We start from the raw sequence: 23,903 nt of genomic DNA on the forward strand, positions 1-23,903 counted from the left end.
TTCACGTCTCTCTTGAAGAAAAGAAGAAAAGATACATGAAATGGCAACCCAAGCGGGGTAGAGCGCCTAGAGGGAGGCGCAGGTGCCGACTATGGCGCTGGAGCTGACCGTGCAGCTGGCGCTCCCGCAGTGCCAGTCGTCGGTGCACTCACCATCTGCGAGGCACACCTCGCCCTGGACCGTCGACGACCAGAACACGCGCGACGCACCGAGCGGGCACTCGCACGGGCTTGTCCACCCGCCCACGAAGCCGGGGTTGCACTGGCACGCCAGCCACGCACTCACGGTGCTGGGCGGCCGGGTGGCCGCGCACTGGACGCGGTTCCACGACTGGTCGGTGCAGTGCTGGCGCGCGAGGCACCCGCCGGGCGGCTTGCACGCCGGTCCGGTCAGTCCGAAGGTGTTGGTGGCGGGCACGTCCCAGGTGAGGACGTAGTCGGTCGGGCAGTGGCACCCGCCGTTGATCGGGTCCCACTCGAAAGTGTACGGGCAGCCGCAGCGGTTCGTGGCGGTGTCGCAGAAGCCGTAGGGAGCGCCGCATTGCCAGTCGGCCGTGCAGGTGGCGGGCACGCACGACGTGGCGCCGTTGGGGCCGACCGAGCCGGCTACGTAGCCGTCGTCGCAGGCGCACGCGTACACGGCCACCTCGGTGGTGGCGTTGGCGTAGGTGCCCGTGCAGTGCGAGTGGGCCGGACAGTTGGCGCAGGGCGGCAGGCAGGTGTCGACGCACTTGGGGCTGTTGATGGCCGTGTGCGAGCAGTGCACGGCGGGGTCCACGAGCGCGTTCGTGGTGTGGAAGCTGCGGCACGCGGTCGAGTTGGAGGTAAGCCGGTAGGGGCACGCCGACTCGGGGTGGGCAGTCTGGCGGGCGTCCAGGGACTGCATGAAGGCCATGCAATGCGCGACCGAGTCGTACTGCTGGAGGTCGCCGGTGCACCGGACCATGATGCGGGTGCACAGGGTGCCGATGTCGATCTCGTTGTTGGCCGTGTAGATGGGCATGATGGCGCGGTCGCTCACGACGATGTCGGACCTGATGCGGTCGCTGCAGGCCTCGAAGTGGAGGGTCTCGTAGTTGCGCACTCCGCCGCTGGCCAGACGGAACTGGCCGGGCTGGTCGAAGATGGGCGCCAGCTTGACGTCGGCCGTCTGCCAGAACTGGACCGTGTCATCGTCGGGCCAGGTGATGGTGGGCTCGTCGAGCACCTGGAAGAGCTTGCCTTGGAACAGCTCGTGAAGGTCGATGGCGAAGGTGGACTCGTTGAAGAGCACGTAGCCGTACTCCTTGGCCACCTGCAGCGTGTCGAACGAGCCGATGCCGCGCAGGACCATGCGCGTGTCCTCCGTGTAGTAGCGGTCCGACGCGGTGATGTAGTGTGCGAGGTCGAAGTTGAGGCGGCTCACGTAGGCTCGGGTGGCATTCAGACGGGCTGCGCGCAGGGTGACGGGGTCGGTGGCGCAGGTTGTTCCACCATGGACCACCAGCGCTGTAGAGGAGAGAACGCCCAGCAGGGCGATCCACATGAGCAAAGTGGCGGGGGAAGGCATAGTATAGTGTAGCTGGTTGTGGATGTTGAGAAGAATGAGTTGGGAGTGGTGAAACAGGCCGGGTTTATAAACTGTACCCCTCTCTTTGCGCAACACACTTTGACAGAAGTTAACTTGTGGAAGTTGGTTTCGGTTGAAAGCCAAATTAGGTAGGTCGTATCGCCTCAGAAGCCCAGCTCCTGACCTGGTTGGAGGATCGAAGTATCACAGTAAGTGGGCAAAGCGAGAATCGATCTATGGTCGCGGCAATGACCTCGATATGGCAAACAGGCCCGCCTTCCGACTAACTCTTTCGGCCTTGCTTATTGGTCCTCATTTTGATTCGCCGGTACGAGATGGCGCCTCCCTGCAGGTGGTGCAAGGAAAGCTGAGTTGGCGCAAGTATTCGATGCCCGTGTGTTGCAGCAAGCCGAAGACGACCCGTCCTTGTGAGCGCGGATGGTGGCACGTGATGGCCGCGGCCATGGAAATCGATCGTTGATGGAGGTAAGCCGGTAGCGCCTTATGCGTCGCCTTCAAACACTTTTACAACATTGTGGGCGAAGGACAACTGGCGAGACCTCCACAGAGCAGGCCTCCGCGTATGCCCTAATATTGGAGGAAATTTCGACGGCGTTCCCTACCATCATGCATCGGCCAATAGTCCACACTCACTTTCTGCGCTTCTTACCCCCAACACACAAACCAAACGAACATCATCCACCGCCACGCAACTTGCACACCATGAGCGACACACCCCTCGGCATACCTTCCCACCACCAGTACGAGCAGGGCCTCCATGTACTTCGTCACCTCGAGAAGGAGCTGCTCGGGCGCAACGACCGGAACAAGGTGGTCGAGCTCACCAACCAGTACTACACGCTCATCCCACACGCCTTCAGCGGAGGCCGCCAGCGACCGCCGCTGCTCGACTCGGATGAGGCCGTGCAAGCCGAGATAAAGAGCGTGGAGGACCACCTCCTGGGCCACCACCACCAGCAGCATCAGCACCCTCAGCAGCTCGACTCGTCCGTGTGGCAGTTCGACTCGCGTCACGGCTGGTTCGACTTCGACCTCGACGCCTCGCAGCAGATCGAGGACGCCTGGCGGGCGCACGAGCGAGACCCCAACAACGACCAGTACCACCAGGCCGAGGTCAAGAGCGGCCCCGACGGGTGGCGCTACAGCGTCAACTTCGACCAGATGACCGAGACCAACCTCGACCACGAGCGACACCGCGTGCGCAACATCAGGCGCGTGCCCGCGTCCATGTCGCGCCGCGCCACCCCCAGCATGGCCATGTAGAGAGAGAGAGAGAGAGAGGCCTTAAAATCAAAACATTTTCACACTCTTTTGCCCTGAAGGAAGAGGGAAGCGGGAGTAGACCGCTTTTCTCTCAGTCGCGCTTGCTCGACGAACGAGCCGTCGTGGACGGAGAAGGGACATCCCACGACCAGTCGTCGCCATCGTTGTTGGCCTTCTTGCCGCCACCGCCGCCGCCGGTGGTGGTCGTGCCGACGTCGTCCCACCCGGAGAGGGGCGTGTCGTCGGGGTCGTCCCACCCGTTGCTGCTGGGGATCGGCGTCGACCAGCCGTCATCCGCAGCCGCAGCCGTCTCATTGCCGCTGCCGCTGTGGCTGAGAGACGCGCTCGCCGCCGGCTTCCTCGAGGCGCTCGGCGTGGACCTCTTCTCCTCGCTCCGCTTGCTCCTCCGACGATCGCCGCCGTCGTCATCGCTGTCTGAGGACCATGCGATGTCATCCCACCCGTTGCCCACCTTCTTGCTCTTGCTGCTGCTGCTGCTGCTCTCCTTCTTCCTCCTCTCGCCACCGCCGCTGTTCTTCTTCTCTCTCCTGCCGCCGCTTCCGGTGCTACTCTGCAGCTGCGACCTTGACGACGACGGCCGCTCGCCGCTGGAGCCCCAGCTCGAGTTACCCCATCCGTTCCCGTCGTCCTGCTGCGATTGCTGCTGCTGCTGTGGATAGCCGCCGTCTCCGAATCCGCCCGAGCGTGGCTGCTGCGGTTGGTGCTGCTGCTGCCCGCCGGAACCTTGCTGAGCGCCGCCCTCGGTTGGGTAGCCGAGCCACGAGGAGACGGTCGGGTCGACGATAGACTGCTTGGCCTGTTGCCAGTAAGACGACACGAGGCCCCAGCCCTGCGACGACGTCTCGACCATGGTCTGCTTCCACGCGTTGGCGTCCTCGCTCCACTTGCGCTCCTGGATGTTCTTGGTCACCGTGCTCGTGGACTCCGCCAGCTTCTCCACGCCGACCGACGCCGCTGTACACGCCCACAGAGGGAAGAGGGGGGGGGGGCGTCAGCCAACCCCAAATAAAGGCCAGCGGCACACTGTGGTGGCGTCGAGCTACATACCAACTGTGAGCTTCTGCAGGCCGGCGTTGAGATAGGATAGGTATTCGTCCGTGTTCCAGTCGTCCTGCTGCCTTGGCTGCTGGCCGTTGCCTAAGGAGACATTCAAGTCAGTCTGGAAGATCAAACCCCCCGGGGGGGGACGTTGCTGGTGGGTTGGGGGGAGGGCGAACCCTGGGAGTTGCCGTAGAAGTCATCGCTGGAGATGGCCTGCGAGGTGCGGAACCGCTGGAGCTGCTCGTTGTCGCCGTTGTAGGCGTGAGTGCGCAGCGCACTCTCGCGCGACTGGCCCGACCCCGACGCGGAGTCGACGGATTCCATGGAGGGCGGGGGACGTCTCTTGTCCCTGGAGCCTCGCTCTCTGTCCCTGTCCTTCCTATCTCGGTCGCGCCTGCCGCTGCTGCTGCTTCCCTTGTCGTCTTCGTCCAGCCATCGCTCCCAGCTGTCATCCTGTATCGTGGCCCGAGTCTCTCTCGCTAAGCAGTTGCACGGTGGAATCATGCCTGCGGGGTGTAGGGACAGTACCTTCTTGCCGCGACTGCCACTCCCACTGCCGCCGCCGCTGCTATTCTGGGAGGAGTTCCCGCTGGAGCCAAGCGAGCCCAGACCGCCCTGGCTGGAGCGGAAGGTGGGCTTCTGCTTCGGCGATTGCCACGGCTTGCCCTGGAAACAACAACCGCATGTGAGCGCAACCGTGGCTGCTTGCTGCGCTCGCCGCGGGCGGACACATGAGAGCCTCGAGCAGTGCTGGCGCGGGGTACCTCGGCCAAGCGGTTGATCTTGTCCTTGTAGACCCGGCAAACCTCGCTGTTGTATTTGTCGACGAGACTGGCGTTGGCGGGCACTCCGTGCTCCTCCATGTACCGCTTGAAGTTCCCATTACCGCCCAGCTGTAAGACAGCGCGCAACAGAACCAATCACCGCCGGCGTTAGACGAGGGCGCGCAAGGTAGGAAAGAAAGACGAAGAGAGAGGCGGGTGTGCTTGAGCACCTGCATCATCTTGAGCTGCTTGGGTGCCCAAGTGTCCATCGTGACGCTCCGCACGAAGCTGTGTGCATGCCATGAATGACCCCGATCACACACACACAACAAACGGCCGTCAGGTGGGTCGAGAACGACAACAACAACCAACAATGGCAACAATAAAGGCAAGTGGGCAGACCTGAGGTGAACGCCAAGACTTCGGTGCTGGCCGGAACACTCCAGACAAATGAAGGTACCATACGACACTAAGGCCAAAAAAAGATGGAGGGCAGACGTGAGCTAGGAGGAAAAGAGGAGTGAAAGAACAGCGCCAACGAGTGTTTTGAATGCAGAAAGCCAAGGTACCTGAAGCCCATTGAGGATTGCTGGTTCCGCATTCCACGCAGCCCTGTCACCAACAAGAGAAATCGCGCAGGGATGCAAGTGAGGCCTCGATTCTTTTTGCATTCGTCTCTTCGAACCGAGGAAGTGAATTGAAAGGGGGGGGGTTTCAGAAATACCAAATTGCTGGGATCTTTGCGCAGCTCGGCAAAGAAAGCGCGTGTTTGAGGGTCCATTCCACAATGTGTTAGTAATGGTTATATTATTGAATGGGGAGGAGTCTTGCTCCTCCGGTCACCGGGCCGTCCGTGTTCGTTGCTACCTTTGACTTGTCGTTTCCTTTTGCTTCCCCTGACCGCGGGAAACACTCCGCCAGGTTAAGGTGGCGCAGCGAAATCATGATTAAAAAGTCTTTTTCTCTCTGCTCGCCAAAAAGGAGCACACCAATCGGAGGCCACGACCTTTGCCTTTCGAGACCGAAAGAAACTCTGCCCACCTTGTTGGAAGAAAAGCCGACGACTCATAAGAGGAGCTATGAAGGCGGTGGCGCTTCTTCTTGTACTCTTGCTGGCGGGATGGGCTGCCGGCGAGCAGATGGAGCAGGACGATCCCATCAAGCATGAGTTCTTGAGGCTCCTGAACGAATGGCGAGGGCTCGTCGAACTGCCGTGGCTCTTCCTGAACAACAAGCTCATGGAGTCAGCTCAGCGCCGCGCCGACGAGATGGAGCGAAAATCGGAAATCGGTCTCGAGTTCGTCTCCCCTCCCCCCCCCAATAACGTGGCCCTATGAAGTTTGGGGGGATTTTACTGCCTGTACGAAGGAAGTCTGACGTCCAAACTGATCCCACCAGTTCTGAGGACGGCAAGTCGATCGCACAAGAGCTGAATGAGGCCGGCTACCAGGTCACACGCTGGACATACGACGTGTCGCAAGGCATCATCGACGCCAAGCAGGCCCTAAGCGTTTTTGTCGAGGATAACGGCTCCCGCGCTCACTTGAGGGACGCCTTCGTCAAGGAGGCCGGTACATTCCCAACACTCTCTACCCGCATCACTCATGACGCAGTCCAGGGAACTCACATGAGTGGCGGTGGACGCGGTGGGTTGGCGCACCAGGCGTGGGCTTCTCCGCTGAGGGCGGCCGATGGGCGATCCTGCTGGCCAGGCGGCAGAGCGAGTGCGGCAACGGACTGGTCGAGGCTGAAGAGGAGTGCGACGTTGGCGACACCTTCGACGAGTGCTGCACGTCGGAGTGCAAGATCGGAGAGAGCTGCGATTGCTACCAGCCCGAGAACAGCCCCACCACGACGTGCTCACACTGGTGAGGGCGGATCTCTCTGTGCTCAAGAGCGAGAAGGAGGAGGAAGAAACATCTCAAGGGGAGGTGGGGCAGTTTTTTTTGTCCATGTTGCCTTTTTTTCTTTGTTGGTTGGCCCCGCGAGGTCATCATTCGCACAGCGTGGGGCCAGTGCGAGTCGCTCCAGAGCCTCGCGTTCTCTAGGTCAGGGATTGGAGGCCCCCTACGTGGTGGCAAGGCTTCTAGTAGCTCCGGCCCCAGAGGGTCCAGGCCTTGGCGGCGCTGCCGCAGGCGAAGCACTTGTGCTCGGGCTTGAGCTCGGGGTGGTTGAAGGGCTTGCAGAGGGTCTTGGCAGCCGCCTTGAGACCGAAGCCCTTGGCGTCATCCTCCTCCTCGGCGGCCTTCTTGTCCTCGGCCTTCTTCGCCGCCTCGTCGGCCACCTGCTTCTCCTTGCCCTTGGCGGACTCAACGTGGGCCACCTCCTTGGCGACCTCGGCGACGACTTGCGTGTTGCCCTCGAGCTGAGCCAGCCGGGCAGCGAGCTTGGTCATCTCCTGCTTCACCTTGGCGATCTGCTCCTTGCGCTCCTTCTCGGCCTTGGCCTGCTTCTCCTGCTCGGTGTCTTCCTTCTCCTCCTTGCCACCGCTCCTCTTCTTGACCTCGTTCTCGCACTCCTTCTCGTCGCACCAGGGAGTGAGCACCAAGTTGCCGCCATCAAGCACCTTCATGAACTCTGTACGTGTGCGTTGCCGGAGAGCGAGAGATTGGTAAGCGGTGGGCGCAGCAACTTGCGATTCCCATAGCTAGATGTGCGTGCGCGCGTTGAGCTGTTGCCTGGATGCCGGCCGTGCGTGCGTGCGTGCGTGCGTGCGTGCGTGCGTGCGTGCGTGCGTGGCATACCATCAAAATCGAAGGCCTGCTTCATCCTGGAGTCACGCTCGGCCTTGGCCCTCTGGAACATGCTGTCCTGAATCTCCTCCAGCATGGCGCTCACCTTGCCGGCGATGCCCTCGAGAGGAACGGTGACCTGGGCAATTCCAAAAACGCGGTCAGTGATAGTTGCCTATCGCGGTTGGTGGTGAGTTCTCTTTCTGAGAAGTGGCTTGTTTTACCTTCTTCTTGGACGCATCATCGCCCTCCCTCCAGTCCCTCCTGGCGAACACGCATTGGTTGTTCTCGAGATCCTTGGGGCCAAGCTCAATACGCAGGGAGACACCCTTGGTTTCCCTAATGAATTGGTTGGGGAATCGTTAGCTCCCGCAGTGAGCGATTTGAAGGATAGAGACTTCCATCCGCCGTCCATCCCAGCCACCAAATGTTACAATCACTGCCCGAAGGGGGAGGGCATGGGTACCAATGGTTGTACTTCCAGCCGGGGGTGTAGTTCGTTCGGTCATCAAAGTGAGCCCTGATGCCAGCGGCGAGGAGCTGATCGACCACCTCGACGGCCTTCGCGTCCAGAGCCGCGTTTTGCGTCTCCTTGTAGTAGATGGGCACGACCACCACCTGAGGGGGGAGGGGGAGGGGGAGGGGGAGGAGAGAGAGAGAGAGAAGACAAGCGATGCACAGTGTTAGAAGGCTCTATTATAGCGAGCTGTACCCACTGTCCCTTCAACGGGAAATGGTGGTGGTAAATACCTGAATAGGGGCAACGCGAGGAGGCAGAACCAAGCCCTTGTTGTCTCCGTGCACCATGGTGAGCACACCCAGAGTCCTGGTCGTGAGACCCCAAGAGTTCTGCCAGGCGTAGAGCTTGTCTCCAGGCTTATCGGGATCCTCGAACTGAATGCTGAACATCTTGGCGAAGTTTTGGCCCAGGCAGTGCGACGTCGCTCCCTAAATGGTACGTCACACAGATGATCGCAAAAAAAAAATGCGTTAGTGCGTTTTGTTTGTGTTGCGATCGTCATGACTTTTGCCATGCAAGCAGTTCCGCATTCACTCCCCCACCCCCAAAATAATTTGTTTTTGAGACGGTACCTGAATGCCACGACCGTTCTGAGGGATGAAAGCTTCCACGGTGGTGGTGTAGAGACCACCGGCGAACTTCTCTTCCTCGGACTTCTTGCCGGGCACGACGGGCACGGCAAGGATCTCCTCGTAGACGCGCCTGTAGAGGTCCAGAATGTCGAGCACCTCCTTGCCGGCTTCCTCGAGGGTCGCGAAGGCGCTGTGACCTGAAAACAAACGAACGTGCGCGATCGGTTAGATCAATGGCCGATTGGGTACAATTTCGCGCAAACAAAGGTGACCCCGTGCGGAGCTTATCCACCCTCTTGTTGTTGTCGTTGTTGTTGTTACCTTCTTGCCAAAGGAACTCCCTGGTCCTGAGGAAGGGGACGGGGTGCTTGAACTCCCAACGGATGACGTTGGCCCACTGATTCAGCTTGAGAGGCAAATCGCGGTGCGAGCGAATCCACTACACGCAAAAAGGGAAAGCATGAGCAATTGCGCAAGTGAGCGCACCGGGCAAAGGAATGCAACTTATTAATTATAAAAATAAAAACAAAATGCACGCTGCATGCGCTGGAAAGCCACCCGTCATGTACCTTTGCGTAAGCAGGGTACATGATGGTCTCAGAGGTGGGACGAATAGCGACAGGCTCCTGCATCTCGGACTGTCCGGAACGAGTCACCCACGCGACCTGGCAAGAGAGAAGAGAGGGGGGGAGACCGCGGTTAGCACAAACCAACATGCGTGAGTCTTCTCTTTCTCTCTCTCCGGGAAGAGGACGTAGAGGAGGACCCGCAGGTGGAAGGGGGGGTCGAGGTACCTCGGGAGCGAAGCCGGCAATGTGGTCGGCCTCCCTCTCCAGGGCGTCCTTGGAGACGAGGCAGGGGAAGTAGGCGTTGCGGACGCCCAGCTTCTTGATTTCGCCATCGAAGAAGCCCTGCACGATCTCCCACATGCGGTACGACCAGGGCCTGAGGATGTAGCAGCCCGAGATGTCGTAGAACTCGATGAGCTCAGCCCTCGTGATGACCTCCTTGTACCACTTAGGGAAATTGTCTTCCTTGCGCGTGGTGATGCCCAGCAGGGACTCCTTCTGCTGGCCGCCTCCGGCTTTCTCATTCTTTTTAGGGGCGGCGGCGGGCTTGGCATTGGCAGGCTTCTCCTTCTTGACGACGGGTTTCTTCTTCTTTTCCACGGGCTTGGCCTTCCAATCGGCCTTGAGTGACACAATCTCCTTTTGCTGTAATAATAATAATAATATATATATATATATATATAGCACACATGGACATCGCGAAGTGAGAATCATTAACGAGCCTAGAGATATTTAATTGTTGTTTGTGTTCCGGAAAATCGAGCTTTGAAATCAGATCCAAGGGATTCTCGTGTGGCGACGGGAGGGGGTACAAACCTTTTCGGCCAATTGAGTCTTAATTTCCTTGAGGCGGTTCTGGATGGACTCAATCTTTTCCTTGTCGCCACCAGAAGTGCGCAGGGCGAGGAATTCCTCAGTGAGGGCCTCCTGCTGATCCCTAATGGCGTAGAACTCAACCTCGAGCGACTCCAATGTGGCCTCCATCATGTGTGTGTTGAATTATGATTTTTGATAGGCAAGAGAGATCTGCGAAGGTGGGGGGCGGGACCAAACCAGGCTCAGCGTTTGCGTTCCGGGATTTTTCTCGCTGCCTGTTCTTGTTCGGCTGTTATACAAAACCATTACAAAACGTTTCGGACTGGAACAGTTGGCCGAGCAACGCCGTGGGGGGAAAAATGGGGGGAGCGTAATGCCGGGCGCTCAGCCAACCAGAACACGCCCCGTCGTCTAGTGGGTGCCTTGCGCGACGCCTCGGACCAGCTGGCGGGGGGGAAAAGAGACAGCGGGGCAGAAAAAAACACTACCACCAACACCCTTCTTACCCTTCGCACCGACTTCCTCCCCGTCCTCTAGAAAGCAGCATGTCCTGGCAGACGTACGTCGACACCAACCTCGTGGGCACTGGCGCCGTGACTCAGGCCGCCATCATCGGCCACGACGGTAACACGTGGGCCACCTCTGCTGGCTTCGCCGTGAGCCCCGCTAACGGCGCTGCTCTGGCCAACGCCTTCAAGGACGCCACCGCCATCCGTTCCAACGGCTTCGAGCTCGCTGGCACGCGTTACGTCACCATCCGCGCTGACGATCGCTCGGTCTACGGTAAGAAGGGCTCGGCTGGTGTCATCACCGTCAAGACCTCGAAGGCCATCCTCATCGGTGTCTACAACGAGAAGATCCAGCCCGGTACCGCCGCCAACGTCGTCGAGAAGCTCGCTGACTACCTCATCGGCCAGGGTTTCTAAGCTGCTGCTCTTCCCGTCGTGTCCCCCCCCCCTTTGTACCCACTCTTTCTTCCCTACGCCCGCTCTCTCGCTGAGGTGCTCAGCGCAGCTGTGGTGCGATTTGTCCAGTGTACACTCAATCAAAAACGCGGCTCAAACCACCGTTTTTGCCTTTACATCTCCAACGAACCGCCCCCCCCCCCCAAAGACCACGCGGCTTCGCCGCTTCCGTGGTGATGGCGGCTCTCTCCGGATCGATCTCTCTGTGTCGCCCCAAAGACCCACACGAGCGAAGTGACGGCGCCCAACAGCCGTTGGAGTATCTTTTTGTTTTGTTTTTTGTTTTGTTTTGTTTATGTGTGTGTGTGTATGTGCAGAGACAGAGATGTTCGCTCTCTTCTCACGTGAAGATCTTCTTGGCCATGGCGTCCTTTATGCCTTGCTTAAGTGGAGCCTCCGCTTTCTCCAACTTGTTCTGATCGTCCACAGCACCCGTGATGAGGGGCAGATTGGTCTCCAGGACCATGCCGCCCATCACCAACTCGTCGAGGATGTGATGCACCTGCGCGCGCGCGCGCGACATGACCATAACGCACAGCCACGATTCTGAGTGAGCTCTTTTCCGCACGTGATGGGAGTGTGTGGTGTGTGTGTGTGTGTTTGCGCGTGTAAGTGCTGTGGCGGCCGCGGGAGTGGGCCACACATGGGGCGTGCACGCTTTGGCACGCACACAGCGCACAGCGAGAAAAATATCACTTCGCGCGCGCGCGCACCTTGTCGGCGTGGAAGATGAGGTCGAGCTCGCACACGTTCTCGAAAGATTTGTCGAGCGCTTCAACGAAGATGTGAATGAGATCGAGGATGCCCAGCTCGCTTTCCGAAGAGTCCACGCAAAAGACGAAGTAGAGTGTGGCGTAGTGTCGATAGATGAGCTTCGTGTCGCTGCCCCACTGATCCCCTCCCTCCACGAAATTGCACATGAGGTCCGACCTCTTCGACACCAAGTTGAAGCACTCTCGGATTAGCTTCTGCTGCTCATCCACGCTCTGCGTGATTTTGTTGTTTTGTGTAAACGTGCGGGTGAGTGTGTGTGTATGTTTGCCAAACACACGACGGCGAGAGTTCGAAGAGGTCACAGGCCAACATGATACTCGTGGGGGGGGATGTGAAAATTAAATTGTGTGTGTTTCGGTTCCGGGAGGAAAGACTTACGTGATAGTCGAAAAACTTACTCAATCGAGGCTTGCCATGATTGTTGACGATGAGGATAGCATAAATCATGGCGCGTTGAGCCCTCGAAGCTGATTCAAAGGTAAATGATGATAACGAAGAGATTGGGAAGCGAGTTTCTTCGCGAGAAATTGGCACAGAAAAGAGCAGCGAGAAATGCCGCAAGAAAAGCAGTGGAGGAGAAAGCGGCCGCAAGGGGGCCGCGAGAGGTGGCTGGGGCGGACTCTCTGGGCTTTCCTTTTCTCGGATGGCACCTGGTTTTGGGTGTATGCCTCGTAATGGTAAGTGCCATGCTATCGGTTGGCTAAGGGTTGTTAGGCCGGGGGGGGGGGACTAAGAGCCTTCTTGCCAGGAGGGGAGGAAGACACCGCGCGCGAGGTGTGTTGAGCGATAACACACCGACATCAAGGCGAGCCCTCGCTTGAGGGAAGGCGCTCCGCAACACCCCAATGCAGGCGAACAACGAGTTCTTGATCCCCGCCGGAGGGGTGGAGGATATGATCACTCTGCCCAGGCTCTCAGAAGGGGCTCTCCTCTACAATCTCAGGGAGCGCTACGACAATGGCTTCATCTACGTACTTATTGCTTCTCCTCTTCTTCACGCATTCACCTGTCTGATATCTATTTACACCTTCTCAATCCCTTGGTTGTGGTTGAGTTGGACGGACATCCAGACGTACACCGGCACGATCCTTGTATCGGTGAACCCCTACCAACGACTCCCCATCTATGGTCCCGACATCCTCAAGACCTATCTGGGCAAGGTACATCCCCCCCCCAATCTCCCCGGTTGCTTGGTGTTGAACACGCTCTTTTGTGGTACGCGCGATATCCTCAGCGTTTGGGAGCCATGCCTCCACACATCTTTGCCATTGCCGATGCGGCCTACACAGACATGATGGGCAATCAACACAACCAGTCCGTCATAATCTCGTGCGTCACTCCCCTTTGCCACCTCCTCGCCCTTTATCACACAAAACGAAAAGAAAAGAAAGAAAGAAGAGTGCTGACACCACCACCGCCAATGTCCTTTCTCCCTTCTTCGCGACTCCACAGTGGAGAAAGTGGAGCTGGCAAGACTGAAGCGACCAAGCTCATCCTGCAGTATTTGGCCCACAAGACCAACAAGCACTCGGAGGTGGAAAATAACATTCTGGAGGCCAACCCAGTGCTCGAAGCGTTCGGTAATGCTGCCACTGTCCGCAACAACAACTCTTCTCGATTCGTACGTCACCCTTCTTCCCGCCGTCGCATGTGTAACACGAGTGTGCTCTCTCTCTCTCTCTCTCTGACTGTCGCTTTTTATACAACACTGTTGCTGCACGCGTGTGCAGGGTAAGTATGTTGAAATCCACTTCGAGAGCGGCGGCACACAGATCTCAGGAGCTAGCATGCGCAACTGTACGCCAGCCAGCTCCTCCTCCTCCTCCTCCTTTGTTGGTGGGCACATGTAAATGGTGAGATGCGGCACGCACGTGGCTTATCATATGATTCAATCGTCGTTTGGCATGCCAGACTTGCTTGAGAAATCGCGCGTCGTCAACCAGACAGAAGGAGAACGAAACTACCACATCTTCTATTGCTTGCTGGCTGGCGCCTCTGAAGCCGAGAAGAGTATTATCCCCTCCGAACGGCACACAACAATTAATTGTTCCTCACGACTCATACTGGCCGCCCCTCCTCAACAACACGTGTACGTGCAGAGATGTGGAAATTGACTGGATGTAAAGATTTCCGCTACACCAACCAGTCCTCACTGACCGAGCTCCCTGGAGTCGATGATGGAGAGGACTACACGCGAGTCAGGGTATGCCGTCCGTTTTTCTTGCTCGCCTCTTACTTAATGAAGTTCAGCTGAAGAGAGAGCATAAACCTTGTGCATGGCTTATCGCGGCCCACACGCACACAGTCGGCCATGGGAATGCTGGGCCTCAGTGACCAGGAGCAGATCGACATCTTTGCCATCGTCTCCGCGATTCTTCATCTTGGCAATGCTCGCTTCGCGACCAAGGTATTGTGCGCCTCTCCACCCAAGCAGCTGCGTCGTTTCGTCGTCTCCCTAAAACCGAATGTCCGTTCGCACACTTTGAATTGTGCGCGCAGACCGAGGACCCAAGGCCGGGCGGCACCATTCGCAAGGTCCAGCCATGTGTTGAGAATCCTGAAGGTACGCCTCAGGAGCTCCTCCTTGAGTCCCTCGTCGCGTAGTGATCCCGCAGGCGTCTCTACCAAGCCGAGCTCACGAGTGGTGTGCTAATATTAACGCGGTCTTCTTCCATCACCCGCACACAGCTGTTGCCTTCGTTGCCCAATTGCTTCAAGTGGAGCCTAAAGGCCTGGAGGAGGCACTCCTTATCCGCACTAACATCGTGGGCAAGGAGGTGTTCAAAGTGCCGCTCACCCTCGTCGAGGTCCCTCCCCACTACTGTCCTTTGTGCATTCAAGATTCGTTGCTATTTGCCACACTCACACTCACACGCACACGCACATCTACGCTCATCCAATGCATGCCCGCAGGCTGCCGAAGCAAGGGATGCTCTGGCCAAGGCGCTGTACGATCGTCTGTTCAACTACCTCGTAAACCGCATCAACAAGGTACACCGCCGGAGTAGTAGTTCCTCCTGGCATGGCCACCGAGCCTCACCACCTGTCAAATGTTGTTGCGCAACTGGTGGCACGACGCCCAACCAACAGGCCATCGCGGGTAAACCCAAGGGCAAGACGTCGTTCATCGGTGTGCTTGACATCTTCGGGTTCGAGAACTTCGTGGTGAACAGCTTTGAACAGTTCTGCATCAACTACGCCAACGAAAAGTTGCAGCAGCACTTCAACCAGCACATCTTCAAGCTGGAGCAGGTTCGGTTCACGAGAAATCCTCTTGCTGCTTCATCTATAGATGATTTGGCTGGCTACTAACTAACTCTGTTTGCATCCCTTCATCTTCATCAGATGGAGTACGAGCGGGAGGGAATAAGCTGGTCGTCCATCAAATACAACGACAATCAGCTTTGTCTGGATTTGATCGAAGTGGTTCGGCCTCCCGGAATTCTTGCTCTCCTTGACGAAGAGTCGCGCTTCCCGAAGGTACAGAGCGTGCTACAGACAAAGGCCTGCTGCGTGCGTGTGCTGCTTGTACCGACATGACGGGTTGTTTGTTAACGCCTTGTGGCGGGCTCTGCTCTGGCGCGCAATCAGGCGTCGGACGATTCGCTGCTTGAGAAACTGCACAAGGCACACGAAAAGCATCAGCACTACGAAAAGCCCAAGAAGAGGGGACCCAACTTCATCGTGAGGCATTATGCTGGAGATGTGCGCGACCACTTCCAGAAAGATGAGTGCCAGGTGGTCGCTACTGACTGTGGAATGTGTGTGTGTGTGTGTGTGTGTGTGTGTGTGTGTGTGTGTGTGTGTGTGTGTGTGGGAGATATCCAGGTCTCATACGACACCGGAGGCTTCCTGGAGAAGAACAGGGACACCCTGGGCAGCGACATCCTGGCGGCGGTGCAAACCTCCAAGTTGCAGCTGGTCCTCTCGCTCTTCCCCGACAAGGTCGATATCGGCGGAAAGAAGCCGCCTACGGTGGGTATGCAGTTCAAGGTACCTACCGCGCAGTCGCCTACCTTTCGTGTTGATGGTGCCTTGCCTAACTTGAATGCCACGCACATTGCACCACCACCACCACCACCACCACCACCACCACCACCACCACCACCACCACCACCACCACCACCACCACCACCACCACCTTCACAGAGCCAACTTCACGAGCTGATCACCACTCTGTCTTCCACGGAGCCTCACTATGTCCGTTGCATCAAGCCCAACTCGCTCAAGATCAAGAATTCTTTTGACCCGGTTTGCATCTCTCTCCTTTAAAATTAGAACTATGGGACCTAACCCCGTGTACGTGGCCACCCGATAGGATCTTGTGGCTGCGCAGCTTCGCTATGCGGGTATGATGGAGACCATCAAGATCAGGCAGCTTGGCTATCCCATGCGCCTCGACTTTGAAGCCTTCTACAAACGGTACGCGTTCTATCGTTGTGCTGTACTGCGAGGCGCCCGCAAGGGGGCGGGCGGGCGTATGTTATAGCTAAGACCATTTTCGCACCACACAGCTACAAGTGCATTCAAGCGGCAAGCGTCAAAGGCACAGACTACCGTACACCGAGCTCAGCGATCATCGAGACAGCAAAGAAGACCAATGTGGTGTTGGCGAGCGAGCTCCAGCTCGGCAAGTCCAAGATCTTCATGCGCGATGCCCAGGTCCGTACCTTGCGCAATACTGGCTTCTTCCTCAAGTCCCTTTGCGGTAAGTCCCTTTGCTCACGTTGTTCTCGCGCGCCTGCCACGTGCTACAGTATGCCAAACTCGAAGATGAGCGAGGCGCCCGTCTGTTCTCCAAGGCCGTGGCCATCCAGAAGAGATGGTACGCAAAGGCGTATCCCCCCTCCCAAGACCAAAAGATCAAGAACGTGTAGGAGGAGCTGACCGCTTTTTTGGGAATCCCTTTTCAGGCGGAGGTACAGAATGAGGAAGAAGTTCAAGATCATGCGCAAGGCAGCCACCAAGATCCAGGCCACCTTCCACATGTACAAGGCCAGGAAGGCGCTGCACAAGAAACTGGAATCGGTTGCCCTCCTGCAGGTTAGTGCCACCCCCCCCCCGTTCGCTGCTCCATGTTTTCACTGCACTTCCGATGATGGCATCTTTACGTCTTCTTCCCCCCCCCCAAGGCTTTCTTCCGCATGGTCAAGGAGAAGAAGAGGTACATGAGGCACAGGAAGGCCATCATCACCTTCCAGAAGTACACTCGTCGCTGGAAGGTAAGCATATTGGCGCCCATCCGTTTCTCTGTGGAAAAGCCAGTTGCAACTCACGACACATTGCACCCCCCCCCACAGGCCAGGAAGATTTACAAGAAGCTGAAGGCCCAGAAGGCGGAGGCTGACCGTAGGCGCAAGGAGATCGAGCACGCCGAAGCGAACGAAAGGTACGCACATGTGGTGCAGTCCTTAGTCGCGCGCCCCTCTGACTCGTGCGTTTGGGAACCAAGGTCGCGTCTCGAGGCCGAGGAGAACCTTCGTCTGGCCGCGGAGAAGCAGGAGTGGGATATGATGGGTGAGGAATCCCAGAGAAGGGAGGACGCCGCCAAGGAGAAGGAGACCGCCGCCAAGAAGAAGGAGCAGGCCCGTCTGCAGATGGAGCAGCTCGAGGAGGTCGGCTACGGTGACAATTTCACCTCCCTGGAGGGTACCGGTCCTCCCCCCCTGCAACGATCGTGAAAGCGAACGAGTGGCGCTGAGGCTGGGGATTTTGCTTTCCCGTTTTCCCAAGGTATGATGGACATTGCGGCGTATGGCTTCGTACCTGGTGGGCCTCTTCCCGGAGCCGTCGAAGATGCCTTCGCCCTCCCGCCCATCGATATGGTAAGCCCACGCACCACCACCACCCACCCACCCACCCAGCAGCCACCTTCTGGTCCGGAGACTGACCATCGGTGGTCTCTTCTCTCCGTTGGCGTGGCCTTCCTCTTCTCTAGGCACTGCCACCGCTGCCGCCGGGCGCCACCGCTGGTATGGGCCTGGGCCTGCCACCTCCGCCGTCGGAGGAGATCTTCCGATTCCAGCGGCACCAGGGCCTGCAGGATGACAGCTACTCCGGCCTCCTGTACGCCGAAAAGTACGCAGCTCCCAGCAGCCTCGCCATCAACTATTTTCCCACTTGCAAACCCCGTTGACCCTTTTGGCCAACACACAGAAAAGCGCCGCCGCAGCTGATAACCGCGGAGGAGGTGCCGCTGTTCAATTTCAAGGAGTACGGCCTCGTGCATTTCCAGCAGCAGAAGTCGGGCTTCCTGCGAAAGAAGGACGTCACCGTGGGCGAGCTTCTATTCTTCAACAACGTGCGGATCCCACTTCCTTACTCTCACGGACAACCCCTCCATTGGAGGTCTAACCACTCGACACCACACGCACACACACACACACGTCGGCCGGTACTCCAGAAACCGTTAACGGCCGGATTGCACAATCTGTCGCCGGTGCACAACAAGGTCGCGGTGGAGATGTCGACCAAGATTCTGTACCACATGGAGAAGGGCACGGCCGACAACTTTGGCGCCGCCAAGTACGTCGTGCGCAAGGGTATCGCCTTCATCGAGCTCAGGGACGAGTGCTACTGCCAACTCATCCGTCTCGCCATCAAATGCCCCAACAAGTGCGCCTCGCCCTTTCCTGCCGGGAGTTGGGCTCTCCTCATGCACATGGACCCTGACCCTCTGAGCGGATTCACCTGGCTCTCGCCTCTTCCTACACAGGGAGTGGCGCCAGCGAATCTGGGAGCTCATTCTCTACTGCTGCGTGTCCTTTGAGCCCTCAGACAACTTCAAGAAGTACCTGGCCTCCTTCCTTCTCGAACACTCGAGCGAAGTACGCCCACGTCTATCCTCAGCTCCACATCTTCTCCCCCCTTGGGGGGGGGTGGCGGATCGATTGGGGGTTTGACTGGTGATTGGGAAAATGTTTGTGGTGTTGACGCAGTACCCTGGCAAGACGCCCGACAAGGACGAGTGGGTGAGCAAGTTCGCCAGCTTCTGCATGAAGAATCTGAGGCGTACCTACTTGAACGGGGCTCGCGCCATCATGCCGGCCAGCGTTGAGATGGAGGCCATCCGGGTGAGTTGAGCCTTCGCACGCGCGCGCGCGCGTGTGTGTGACTATTGCAGCAGCTTACTCGCATTGTTATTACTTGAACCCGTGCAGAACATGGGCGAGATCGTATGCCGATTCCAAACGCTTGACGGAACGTCGAAGGCATTCTATATCGACTCGGCCACCACAGGTAAGGAATTATGAGATCAGCACTGTGCGCGATATCCCCCAGCCTATGCCCATCGGGATGACTCTCACACAACTTTATATTATACCTTAACAGTGACCGAAGCGCTCGACGAGCTGTGCAAGAAGATTGGGCTCAAAGACCCGCGCGGGTGGGCCGTCTTCATCACCTACAATAACATCTCCCGCGGTCTGGGCGAGAAGGAGAGGCTTGCTGGTATGAGTCCAACTCTGTGTGACCACCCTCGACATTCCCATTTCACGCACGAGCATGACTGACCCCCTGGCACCGACCAGATACGTTGGCCAAGTACGAACTGCTGAAGAAGACGATGAACGAGAAGGGCATGGACGTCGCAGTGCGGTTCCTGCTCAAGAAGCAGATCATCCTCGATCCCCACGCAGAGCTCACCGACGAAATCGAGAGGACCCTGCTGTTCTACCAGGTAAAAGCGTCGTCCTCCTATCGGGAGATTCTTCCAGAGCCCACCTAACCCTTAGGCGCATCCTCCTCCTCCTCCTCCCACAGGCCCACAACGATCTCGTGTCGGGCCGACTGCCCTGTCTTGAGCAGGAAGCCCGCCTGTTTGCCGCTACGAAGTGCCAGTTCGAGTTGGGCGACTACGATCCCCAGCGTTCGATCGAAGACATGCTGTACGCCACACTAGACTCACCTCCACGTGTCTGCCTTAGGTTGATTATTAGAAAGCTCACCACTGCTCCGCGTGGTATAGTCCCGTTCTGCTGCCTCCGCTCATGCTGGCGAAGCATTCGGCGCCGGAGTGGTCGGCGAGCATCACCACAGAGCACGCCAAGCTGCAGGGGCAAGATCGCGAGTACTGTAAGCGACTCTACCTGGACATGGCCAGGACGCTCAAGTACTACGGCTCGTCCGTCTTCCCCGTCCAGTACAAGCAAGTGCCCATGTGGAGCACGTTGCCGCCCAAGTTTGACGTTTTCATCAACACCGGAGGCATCGTGTTCCTGGAGAGGGAATCCAGGGTTCGTCCCACCACCTCTCTCCTCCATAGTACACAAGCGCTTACGCGCGCGCGCGCTCTCTCTCTTTTCAGGAGGAGTTGAAGCGGTTCACCTTCCTCCAAGTAACGCAGTGGTCGTGGTGCCCCGGTTCCCTCCTTCTGGGGCTCTACGATGAGGGCAAGGCCAAGAATCTGGAATTGCAGACCCCGGTGGTACGTGCCCACCAATGCCATCCCCTCCCTCTGGCTTTCCTGATTGCTGGCCGGGTGTGGATCTGCAGCCGGATGACGTGTGCCTGTGCCTGCTCGCCTACGCCCGGCACCTGAAGAACAACTCCAAGTACGCCAAGGCGAAGCAAGACTATCGCGTACTTGACCCCCCTCCCCTTTCTCCCTTAGTCGCTCGTCACTCCGTTCCTCGGTTCTCCCACAAACTCAATTTCTGGGTCTGTCTCCTCCCATTTCTTTGGTACAGGTGGATGATGAGGAGCTGCTGTCCTTCGACAAGGACGACATCATCATCATCAAGGAGAAGTACGAGGACGGCTGGTTCTTTGGGCAGTGCGAAGGCCGAGAGGGCATGTTCCCTGCAGAACTGGTACGTGCGCTCCCCTTCCCCGCGAAATGTTGGCTTTGTTGTCCCACAAAGCTTACATTTTTGTTTGTAACCTGCTCGCCAACACCAACAACAACTTCAGGTGGAGATGTTGATGGGAGCGCCCAAATCCAACGAAATCATTCTCCAGAACACCAAAACCGTACGGAGGGGACCCCTGCCTGTAACGCCCAAGTATGCTAAGCATGCCGGTACGAGCCAAACTGAAATCTCCCCGTAGAGGGTCCAAGAGGCTCACTACACTACACACACCGCTTCACAGACACCAAGTCACCGCCGTCGGCCGCGCCCTCGCCCAGGAGCCCCACGCCCAAGAGCCAGACAAAGCCCGCCAAGTCGCCCAAGAGCCAGGCGGGCAAGGCCTCTGAGACTGAGGTCTTCTCCAGCGCACCGGTTCCCATTGCGCTTGCTGGCGATCGGTTCGTGTTGTTCCCGCATTGGTGTGTGGTTTGCGACGTCGCGCTGTAACGCCGCTCATTCCTTCTGTGCATTCAGGGTGGCTGGTCGTGCCGGCGGAACCCACACCATGACGGCCTGGGCCACGCTTATGTTCCGCAAGCCCGGCTCCAAGACTGCGACCTTGCGGGCGAGACCCATCACGCAGGACCTCTCGGCACTGGTCGCCTTCACTCTGGTAGGAGTTTCTTTGGGGGCTCCTCCCCAAAACGAGCCGCAGCCATATCAACCGACCCCCACTCACGCTCCTCCTTCCCCTTCCGACAGAGCCCCATCAAGGTCTCTCTCCTCGATCTGGAGCCTAAGGCCTCGAAGGTGGCCACTGAGATCTTCCAGAACATCATGAAGTGGATGGAAGACTTCCCGCTCGGCAAGGTGAGCATCGTGCCTCACCGTGTGTGTGTGTGTGTGTGTGTGTGTGTGTTGTATCTACCACTTTTCATCCGCTGAAGGCATGCCTCCTCCGTCGCCACAGAGCACGAAGCCCAAAATCGTGCAGGAGATCATCCAGTGTGCTCTCGAAGATGCCAGCATCCGAGACGAAGTCTACAGTCAACTGTGCAAGCAGGCCACACGCAACCCGCGAGCGTACGCACCTGCTCCTTTGGGGCTCTTCAGGCATCCTTCACTGAGAGTGGAGACAGCTAACCAAGGAAGGAAACCGCATTCCCGGGATCGCGATACACAGGGAGAGCATGCACAAGGGTCTGCGGTTGATGGCCATGTGCACGGGCATCTTCGCTCCCTCGATCGAGTTCCTGCCCTACCTGGAACAGTTCCTGGATGAGCTGGTCGTCAACAACCAGAGCAACGACATCGGTATAACCACCCGTTTTTTTTTCTTTCCATTTTGCCCGAGAAACTCGCACTGAGTTTGTGCGAACACACAAACTCGCAGCTGCCTGGCAGTTCGTTGCTAACTTTACGACACGCGACGCGCTCCTCCTCACCAGGTGATATTGCCGCCGATGTGCTCTGGTGCCTCAACAACACGCTCCACAAGGGTGACCGCAGGTTCGGGCCATCGCTGGAGGAGCTCAAGGCTGTGTCAAGCGGCAGTCCGATCATGCTCCGCGCATCGCTACTCGATGGCCAGGTCAAGGCTATCCACATCAACTCCCAGTCCACTGTCGGCGAGGCCGTCGTCGAGCTCATCCACAAGTGCGTGACGTGGCAGCCCCTAAGGGGCCACCATCAGCCCATGCACAAACGGCCGTTTAAGTTGCATATGTGTGTGCTCACTAACCGCTGTGATTGCCGCCCTCCCCACCAGGACTGGTCTGGGATCTGACTTTGGCGATGGTTGGGGTCTGTTCGAAGACTCTGGGGAGGAGTGCTGGCCCATTCGGGAGGACACCAAGGTGTGCGACATGATGTGGCTGTGGGAAAAGACTCCCCTGAACCACCGCAAATCCAAGACTCTCCGCAGGAGCCAGGTACAACAGTCCGCCAGCAATTTACAGCACGCGACACACAAGCGGGTACACGCGTCACGCAGTGCACTCACAGGGTGTTCTTGTGGTGATCTTCTCTCGCGCCAATGCAGATGCCGTCAATGGACGTGGGAGATCAGCCCTACAAGTTCGTGTTCAAGAAGAAGTTTTGGTTCAACGAGTTCACCGAAACCGAGCTGGGCGCCAACGAGGTCGCCTTCAACCTGATTTACTGTCAGGTACGTACTTTGGGCCAGCCCCCCCCCAAACTTTATTATTTCCGCCTGACCGTCACGTTGGGGATCGCCAGTTGGTGGATGACTTCATCAACTCGCGCCTTCCGCTGAGCGAGGACATCTGTCTGCAATTGGCCGCCATCCTGGTGGGCGCTCGTCTGGGAGGCAGCAGCTTGTTGAACTCGTACGTCGTGCGCGCCTCATCGCTGTTGTTGTTGTTGTTGTTGTTGTTCACTAACACGAAGACCGTGGGTGTGCGCCTCGTTGTGTATATAGGGCCAACATCTTGGAGTTTATCCCGTTGCACCTTCGCATGGCTCACAAGAAGGAGGACTGGCTCTCGGCCCTTAATGAAAAGCTCTTCGAGTTCACCGGCCTGACTGGCCGTGCCGCCATGATGCGCTTCGTGTCCAAGGTGCTCTCGCTCTGTATTCTGTTATTTTGGCGCCATGTGCGCTGACCATGGGCATTGGTGTTTTTTGGGTATAATTTTAAATCTACAGTGGATGAAGTCCGACGTGTACGGCGCGATCGCCTTCCCGGCCTCGGTGCTCCAGCAGTCGAAGGAATCGAAGCTGCCCAGCAGGTGCTGGTTCCTTCTGGACCAGAAGGCCGTCCGCATCTACGATTACCATGGCAGCGTACGTTGGCCTCTCTTTCGCTTCCCCATCCCCCTTTGTAGAGGCTGACTGACTGACTGAACCCCCTCCCCCAAACCAACAACAACAACAACAACAACAACAACAACAACAACAACAACAACAACAACAACAACAACAACAACAACAGGTCGAGGTGGGCAGATACGAGTACACCTACATCTCGCAGTGGAACAACACCAAGGAGGGATGGCTCATGGTAGTTGGTGATCTGTTCAAGCCCGAACGCTTCACTTTCGGATCGCCCAAGGTGTGTTCCACTCCCCCCTTCCTCGCAAAACACCTGGTGAATGTACGTGTGTGTTGGGAGCACAAGCCTGATCTCGGCTCTCTCCGTCATCGCAGGGCCTGGAGATTCACGAGGTGTTTGTCATCTACTCCCGCGAAGCAGCCAAGGAGCGAAGCTAGGCCAGCCCTTTGTTCGATCTCTCTCTCTCTCTCTCTTCTCCTTCAGTACTGGCTCGAAGCAACCCACCCCACGTGTTTAGTGTTGAGCAAAGTAAACGGGGTGCATTTAGTGGGAGCCCAGCCGGTCGGTTTGCTGGTCATACCACTGGGTCTCCTGTCCCAGGAGTTCGACGAGCTTCACGGTTTCCGCACTCTTCTGGTCGCCGTAGATCGTGGGCAGAGCCGTGCGCCACTTCTTCACGAAGTCCGGCCGAAAGCGAGACTCAGCCTGATC

General features: G+C 57.8%; 8 protein-coding genes across 8 annotated transcripts; 4 read left to right on the plus strand and 4 right to left on the minus strand.

Annotated features, from left to right (window-relative positions):
* Positions 1 to 66: 66 nt before the first annotated feature.
* Positions 67 to 1,524, minus strand: ACA1_066080 (zinc finger protein; the record flags this gene model as incomplete). Its single annotated transcript, XM_004339752.1, has 1 exon — positions 67 to 1,524. One exon carries the CDS (start codon positions 1,522 to 1,524, stop codon positions 67 to 69), a length of 1,458 nt encoding a protein of 485 aa, XP_004339800.1.
* A 747-nt stretch (positions 1,525 to 2,271) lies between these two features.
* Positions 2,272 to 2,832, plus strand: ACA1_066090 (uncharacterized protein; the record flags this gene model as incomplete). Its single annotated transcript, XM_004339753.1, has 1 exon — positions 2,272 to 2,832. One exon carries the CDS (start codon positions 2,272 to 2,274, stop codon positions 2,830 to 2,832), a length of 561 nt encoding a protein of 186 aa, XP_004339801.1.
* A 91-nt stretch (positions 2,833 to 2,923) lies between these two features.
* ACA1_066100 (Arf GTPase activating protein) lies at positions 2,924 to 5,494 on the minus strand (the record flags this gene model as incomplete). The annotated part of the gene is made up of 8 exons (XM_004339754.1): positions 2,924 to 3,807; positions 3,901 to 3,990; positions 4,071 to 4,347; positions 4,423 to 4,560; positions 4,659 to 4,787; positions 4,889 to 4,946; positions 5,228 to 5,270; positions 5,383 to 5,494. Coding segments are annotated over 8 exons (1,731 nt in total), but the record flags the coding sequence as incomplete, so codon positions are not given.
* Positions 5,495 to 5,797: 303 nt separating this feature from the next.
* On the plus strand, positions 5,798 to 6,530 carry ACA1_066110 (uncharacterized protein; the record flags this gene model as incomplete). The annotated part of the gene is made up of 3 exons (XM_004339755.1): positions 5,798 to 5,955; positions 6,057 to 6,229; positions 6,322 to 6,530. 3 exons carry the CDS (start codon positions 5,798 to 5,800, stop codon positions 6,528 to 6,530), a joined length of 540 nt encoding a protein of 179 aa, XP_004339803.1.
* Positions 6,531 to 6,744: 214 nt separating this feature from the next.
* ACA1_066120 (proline-tRNA ligase) lies at positions 6,745 to 10,035 on the minus strand (the record flags this gene model as incomplete). Its single annotated transcript, XM_004339756.1, has 10 exons — positions 6,745 to 7,235; positions 7,403 to 7,529; positions 7,615 to 7,729; positions 7,857 to 8,008; positions 8,141 to 8,338; positions 8,483 to 8,679; positions 8,804 to 8,921; positions 9,052 to 9,147; positions 9,277 to 9,696; positions 9,868 to 10,035. The coding sequence occupies 10 exons, from the start codon at positions 10,033 to 10,035 to the stop codon at positions 6,745 to 6,747; spliced, it is 2,082 nt and encodes a 693-aa protein (XP_004339804.1).
* Positions 10,036 to 10,412: 377 nt separating this feature from the next.
* ACA1_066130 (profilin II, putative) lies at positions 10,413 to 10,793 on the plus strand (the record flags this gene model as incomplete). The annotated part of the gene is made up of 1 exon (XM_004339757.1): positions 10,413 to 10,793. One exon carries the CDS (start codon positions 10,413 to 10,415, stop codon positions 10,791 to 10,793), a length of 381 nt encoding a protein of 126 aa, XP_004339805.1.
* A 379-nt stretch (positions 10,794 to 11,172) lies between these two features.
* Positions 11,173 to 12,053, minus strand: ACA1_066140 (clathrin coat assembly protein, putative; the record flags this gene model as incomplete). The annotated part of the gene is made up of 3 exons (XM_004339758.1): positions 11,173 to 11,334; positions 11,546 to 11,818; positions 11,985 to 12,053. 3 exons carry the CDS (start codon positions 12,051 to 12,053, stop codon positions 11,173 to 11,175), a joined length of 504 nt encoding a protein of 167 aa, XP_004339806.1.
* Positions 12,054 to 12,451: 398 nt separating this feature from the next.
* On the plus strand, positions 12,452 to 23,629 carry ACA1_066150 (myosin head (motor domain) domain containing protein; the record flags this gene model as incomplete). The annotated part of the gene is made up of 51 exons (XM_004339759.1): positions 12,452 to 12,577; positions 12,677 to 12,766; positions 12,841 to 12,935; positions 13,059 to 13,227; positions 13,337 to 13,403; positions 13,518 to 13,616; positions 13,706 to 13,809; positions 13,912 to 14,013; positions 14,106 to 14,169; positions 14,295 to 14,413; positions 14,520 to 14,597; positions 14,697 to 14,858; positions 14,952 to 15,086; positions 15,198 to 15,344; positions 15,435 to 15,599; positions 15,756 to 15,857; positions 15,943 to 16,028; positions 16,121 to 16,268; positions 16,364 to 16,431; positions 16,520 to 16,649; positions 16,739 to 16,828; positions 16,907 to 16,995; positions 17,059 to 17,255; positions 17,340 to 17,431; positions 17,545 to 17,684; positions 17,763 to 17,907; positions 18,010 to 18,221; positions 18,322 to 18,433; positions 18,545 to 18,679; positions 18,767 to 18,845; positions 18,939 to 19,058; positions 19,139 to 19,287; positions 19,371 to 19,495; positions 19,576 to 19,843; positions 19,915 to 20,034; positions 20,103 to 20,189; positions 20,297 to 20,419; positions 20,520 to 20,628; positions 20,700 to 20,856; positions 20,933 to 21,071; positions 21,161 to 21,277; positions 21,369 to 21,481; positions 21,582 to 21,712; positions 21,847 to 22,054; positions 22,167 to 22,329; positions 22,440 to 22,565; positions 22,637 to 22,746; positions 22,839 to 22,977; positions 23,066 to 23,203; positions 23,352 to 23,471; positions 23,567 to 23,629. The coding sequence occupies 51 exons, from the start codon at positions 12,452 to 12,454 to the stop codon at positions 23,627 to 23,629; spliced, it is 6,372 nt and encodes a 2,123-aa protein (XP_004339807.1).
* Between the last annotated feature and the right edge of the window lie 274 nt (positions 23,630 to 23,903).

This window comes from Acanthamoeba castellanii, assembly GCF_000313135.1.
Source record: "Acanthamoeba castellanii str. Neff unplaced genomic scaffold scf7180000084599, whole genome shotgun sequence".
Lineage (NCBI taxonomy): Eukaryota > Discosea > Longamoebia > Acanthamoebidae > Acanthamoeba > Acanthamoeba castellanii.